General features: G+C 49.3%; 1 protein-coding gene across 1 annotated transcript; it reads left to right on the top strand.

Moving 5' to 3' along the window:
• Positions 1-207: 207 nt before the first annotated feature.
• LOC309685280 (olfactory receptor 14A16-like) lies at positions 208-1,143 on the top strand (the record flags this gene model as incomplete). Its single annotated transcript, XM_082501068.1, has 1 exon — positions 208-1,143. The coding sequence occupies one exon, from the start codon at positions 208-210 to the stop codon at positions 1,141-1,143; it is 936 nt and encodes a 311-aa protein (XP_082357194.1).
• Positions 1,144-6,217: the final 5,074 nt, after the last annotated feature.

Raw genomic sequence — 6,217 nt, 5'->3', positions numbered from 1 at the left:
TGCTCCCAGTGGCAGCCTCAGCCAGCAAAAGCCGGAGCTCAAGTGAGGGAGCTGCAGAGAGGTGCTCCTGAAAAGAGGGTCTGAATGTGGGGCTGCAAAGACATATGCAATCCATTTTGCCGGGAGAAGTCTGCTCTGACTCAGTACTGTCTTTTCCTCCTTAACAGATAGTCACAGTTAAGAATAAGAGATACCCAGAGGCAGGAAATGTCCAACAGCAGCTCCATCACCCACTTCCTCCTCCTGGCATTCACAGACACACGGGAGCTGCAGCTCTTGACCTTCGGGCTCTTCTTGGGCATCTACCTGGCTGCCCTCCTGGGAAACGGCCTCATCATCACCGCCATCACCTGCGACCACCGCCTCCACACCCCCATGTACTTCTTCCTCCTCAACCTCTCTGTTCTGGACCTGGGCTGCATCTCCACCACTCTCCCCAAAGCCATGGCCAATACCCTCTGGAACACCAGGGCCATCTCCTATGCAGGATGTGCTGTCCAGCTCTTTTTCTTTCTCATTTTTATTTCAGCTGAGTATTCTCTCCTCACCGTCATGGCCTATGACCGCTATGTTGCCATCTGCCATCCCCTGCACTATGGGATCCTCCTGGGCAGCAGAGTTTGTGTCCACATGGCAGCAGCTGCCTGGGCCAGTGGGTTCCTCAATTCTCTCCTGCACACGGCCAATACATTTTCACTGCCCCTCTGCCAGGGCAATGCCCTGCACCAGTTCTTCTGTGAAGTCCCCCACATCCTCAGGCTCTCTTGCTCAGACTCGTACCTCAGGGAAGTTGGGCTGATTGTGGTTAGTGCCTGTCTCTTCTTTGCATGTTTTGTTTTTATTGTGATGTCCTACGTGCACATATTGAGGGCTGTGCTGAGGATCCCCTCTGAGCAGGGACGGCACAAAGCCTTTTCCACGTGCCTCCCTCATCTGATGGTTGTCTCCCTCTTTATCAGCACTGGCATGTTTGCCTACATGAAGCCCCCCTCCATCTCCTCATCATCCCTGGACCTGGTGGTGGCAGTGCTGTACTCGGTGGTGCCCCCAGCAGTGAACCCCCTCATCTACAGCATGAGGAACCAGGAGCTCAAAGAAGCATTGAAGAAAGGGATTCAATGGGTTCACCTTCAGCAGCAGTAAGCTGCCCATGTCTCCTCACAGGCTGTCCCTACTGTGCTGGATAATAGTGAGGCCTTCGGTAAATGTGTCATCACAGCATCAGAACTGCCTTCCTGAGGAGCATCTCTGTAATAACAGGGCAGCTCTCTCTGTTGCAGGAAAATTGACATAAACTAAGAAAACGAAATATAAAATGTCATTGTAATTGAAGCAACCAAGGACACCTGCTGCTTTTCAAGTCCCCTGTACTGCCCCAAGCCTATTTAATAATTTTCCTAATATGAAAATAGAGAAAGAGTAACTAGACATGATTTATCTATGACTCAGTTAAGGAACTACCACCAGACAATGTAGCATTGTTGAGAAGCAGGGGATTCCTGTCAAGAGAGTGATGAACTGTAGGGCGGGTCAGCGAACCAAGAAAACCTCTTGGAACTGCCAAGATCAGAGAAGTGGTAAAAGGTAATTCTGCCAGGGGGAGATCGTGACCACTGACTCACTGACCACCCACCCAAATGATACCACCTACTCAAAAGAGAACAGTGGAAGAAGAAGACAGAGTCTATACACTAATTTACATGGGAAACAAAGAAATCTCAACCAATCCTTGAAGAGAATAACAATGAGTAACTGTGAATATATATATGAATTGTTTGAATATGTAAACATCAATGCATAAAAGTGGAGTCTTTTGAAGCTAATTTGTGCTCCCGTTTTGGGCTGAGCACCCCATTTCTGCGCATTAATGGAATAAACTTGGAAATACCTCTGCTCTGTGTGTTATTGGCTTGCACACCGTGTAACAAACCCAGATTTGGGATATCAGGAGGGTGTCATACTGAAGTGAAATAGATCTTGTTTTTTCTTTGAGGCAGCAGCAGAAGGAGGATGTGCAGTTCCGTGTGGTGACATGAAGCTAAATAGAGGATTCAAATGAGTCTATGGGCTGAGACATCTTTGGCATCTGAGGAGCATTAGGAGGGCTTTGGAAGAAGCTGCACAGGTTATGGGGAACTCACAGCCCTTAGGAAAACCTCAGAAAATGACAGCCTTGTGTTTGAAGAAATAGTGAAGACAGAGTCATCAGTAGAGCTTGGGACAGCATGGGGTCAGAGTGGGGTGGGGAAGCAGGGGTTGGCATCTGCATCTGTTCTGATGCTGGCATCATCTTCTCTGATCTTGGCATCTGCAGAGAAACAGCCACAGCCTGTGGGGCGTATGGCCCCTTTGTTGGGGCTGGGACCCCCCAACAGAACTGAAATCCTTGTCCTTTTGACTACGGCTGCGGTCTCTTCCACTGAGGCCCCTGAGAGCACTCCAGTTCCTTACATCAACGGGCCTTGTTGCCTCCACCCCACCCTCCAGAGGGCCTGAGAGGTGTCCTACCACTGTCTTGCCCTTGGCATCACACACCCCTTCATCTCACTGCTCCCAGGAAGAGCCCTGAGCTTCCCGTGTGGGAAAGGATCCCCATTCCCAGAGTGTGGGGGTCAGTGCTTGGACATCCCGCTTGATGAGACAGGTCAAGGGCTTTCACAACCACTTCCATGTTTGATTTTCAACCTGTAAGCAGTGCCTCTGACTTCCTGCTTCACCAGCCTCCAGGGACAGTCCCTTTTCTGGTCATTCCCTCCAAGGTCTTTTCAGGGGTGGCCCTCAGTGCAGCCCACTGACATGCTCAGAAACTTGGAGCTTTGCTGCTGCCTTTTACTTCTCAAGAGGCCAGTTCATTAACATGCAAAATGCCCTAACAAGCCAAGGCTCTGAGCATAACTTTCTTCACTTTACAATTCTTATTTGAGAGATTTCAGAAGTGAAATGATTTTAAAAATGAAAGAAAAGAAAAGAAAAAAGTTTCCTTTTTCTTCCACTTGTCTTTGTTTATCTGCTTACGCATTAAGTGATATCAGCAATTTCCAAATGATATTGAAACTGGACCTCTCCAAATGGAGGGTGAATGTGTAGGTATTGAGGTTTGGGCTGGACTGGCCACTCAGGCAGAACGGCAGACGCTCTTCCCTACCGAGGAGAGGCAGGAGAGAGAGAAAGGGACTTATGAGTTTGGAAGGACCTAAACTCTGTTAATGAAATATTAAAAATAAAATAAAAAGTCCATAATGAAATATATACAAAACCATATCAAGCTCCCAGGATGATGATCACGTCACTGGCTGGCGCTGGGGCAGTCCCAGACTGGACTCAGTGATGGATGGGAACTGGATTCCAGATAAGGATTCAGGATCGGGATCACAGGCAGACGAACAGACAGAGTCCTCCTCAGACGTCGGCCATTGAAGAAAGAGAGCTGACCCTTTGATCCCTCAGCTTTTATACTGAGCATGAGGCAGATGGGATGGAATACCCTATTGGTCAGTTTTGGGTCACCTGTCCTGTCCGCTCCTCCCTGCAGGTGGGACCCCTCTGTGTTTTTCCACTTCCAACCCTCCAATGGGGCACGTAATGGGTCCACTGCCCGTGGGTGTTATAGCAATAAGTATAAGCAAGAGCCTCTCTGCACACCGTGCCTGGGCATCAGCTGTAAACATAGGTCTGATCACTCTGAGAGAGCAAACACTGTCTGCACAATATGCAGTTAATTTCAGTAGTTAGAAGAGGCCCGGCTAAGAAGTAAAGGTACTGAACAAAATTGGTCCTGTTTTACCTCAAACCAGGACATGGTGTCCATTCCTCATGCTGTGGGACGTCTCAGACACATGCAGAGCAGGGGAGACACACCACAAGAGTGGTCAACACCTCCAAGTGCTACTCACTCTGTGCCAAGTGTTAGAGGGGGCATGGACAGTCCATTCAAACATTGTTCTTACAATCACGGAATGGTTTGGGTTCAAGGGACCTTAAAGATCATCTACTTCCAAGCCCCCTGCCATGGGCAAGGACACCTTTCGCTGGACCTGGTCTCTCAAAGCCCCATCCAACCTGGCCTTGAACACCTCCAGGGATGGAGCCTCCACAACTTCACTGGGACACTTGCTCCATTGCCTCACCACCCTCAGAGTCAAAAATTTCTTCCTAATATCTAATCTAAATCTCCTGTTTTCCAGTTTGAAGCCTTTAACCTTCATCTTATCACTACATGTCCCCGTAAAAAAGCGCTCTCCAGCTTTCTTGTAGGCACCCTTCAGGTACTGGAAAGCTGCTATCCTTCTCTTCTCCAGGCTGAACAACCCCAACTCTCTCAGCCTATCTTCATAGCAGAGATGCTCTAATCCTCTGATCATCTTAGTCAGCCTCCTCGGGACCCGCTTCTTCTTATGGACACAGTATTCCAGGTGGGGTCTCCCGAGAGGGGAGAAGAGGGGAAGAGTCACCTCCCTCGACCTGCTGCCCATACTTCTTTTGATACAGCCCAGGATATGGTTAGGTTTCTGGGCTGCAAGTGCACATTGCTGTCTCTTGTTGAGCTTCTTAACTACCAACAGCCCTAAGTCCTCCTCAGGGCTGTCCTCAGTCCATTCTCCGCCCAGCCTGGATTTGTGCTTGGGATCGCCGTGACCCACGTGCAGGACCTTGCCCTTGGCCTTGTTGAACTTCATGAGGTTGGCATGGGCATACCTCTCCAGACTGTCCAGGTCCCTCTGGATGGCATCACTCCCCTCCAGCACGTCAACTGCACCACACAGCTTGGTGGTGTCGGACAACATGCTGAGGGTGCACTCAAACCCATTTTCATAGAATCATAGAATCATAGAAGCATAGAATCAGTGAGGTTGGAAGGGACCTTTAAGATCATCAAGTCCAACCATTAACCTACCCTGATAAAAACACCACCACTCCTAAACCATGTCCCTAAGCACCTCATCTACCCTTTTCTTAAACACCTCCAGGGATGGTGAATCCACCACCTCTCTGGGCAGCTTATTCCAATGTTTAATAACCCTTTCAGTGAAAAAATGCTTCCTAATATCCAATCTAAACCTGTCCTGACATAATTTGAACCCATTTCCTCTTGTCCTATCACTTGTCGCCAGGGAGAAGAGGTCAGCTCCCATCTCTCTAAAACCTCCTTTCAGGTAGTTGTAGAGGGTGATAAGGTCTCCCCTCAGCCTCCTCTTCTCCAGGCCAAACAACCCCAGATCCCTCAGTCGTTCCTCATAAGGTTTGTCCTCCAGACCCTTCACCAGCTTTGTAGCCCTTCTCTGGACACGCTCCAACACCTCAATGTCCTTCTTGTAGTGAGGGGCCCAAAACTGAACACGGTACTCGAGGTGAGGCCTCACCAGTGCCGAGTACAGGGGGATGATGACTTCCCTAGTCCGGCTCACCACACTATTCCTGATGCAGGCCAGGATGCTGTTGGCCTTCTTGGCTGCCTGGGCACACTGCTGGCTCATGCTCAGCCGGCTGTCCACCAACACCCTCAGGTCCTTTTCTGCCAGGCAGCTTTCGAGCCACTCCGCCCCCAGTCTGTAGCGCTGCATGGGGTTGTTGTGACCCAAGTGCAGGACCCGACACTTGGCCTTGTTGAACCTCATACCATTAAGATGCATTCAGATGCAGACTGTCTCAACAAAGGCCTTTTCTATTGCACTCCACTTTTCTCCTGCCCTTCCTCTTTGGTCATTCAGATTCCTGTCACCTATCCAGCTGCTGCTTTGAGCTTCAGGGAGTTACAGGTTTGCCTGTCTTTCAGTTGTCTAATTATCTCCTTTAGCCAAGTCTGTAACTACGTTTATATCTATCTTTTGTTACATATCCATCTAAAGCATTTCTGATAAGATCATCGCTTGTAGCAAAGCAACCTCATTAGAAGCAGCTTGTCCTGAGCATCTGGTTGCAGAGGGTGTTTTATTGTTTATCAAACTTGATCATGCTTTACTTTTCTCTGCTTGCGAAGAGGAAAACTCCTCCTGTGCCTGGGTGCAGCCAGGTCTCTGAGGAGCGCAGGAGGGAGATGGTGCAATGGAGCTGTAACACCCAGCTGCAGACTTCAGTGGAGAAGTCTGAGGTAAGGAAAAGTGATGCAAATCCCAGTTGGCCAATGACAGGGATGGGGAGGACAGGGAGGTGAGGAGCAAGGCTGTCCATACAGTCTCAGACCTCAGGGGACTGCTTTTCCTGGCTGTCCAGACCTCCT

Source organism: Vanellus vanellus (assembly GCF_965231255.1).
Source record: "Vanellus vanellus genome assembly, contig: HAP1_SCAFFOLD_612, whole genome shotgun sequence".
Taxonomy (NCBI): domain Eukaryota; kingdom Metazoa; phylum Chordata; class Aves; order Charadriiformes; family Charadriidae; genus Vanellus; species Vanellus vanellus.
Note: the sequence above shows the minus strand (reverse complement) of the source record. Positions and strands in the feature narration are given on the sequence as shown.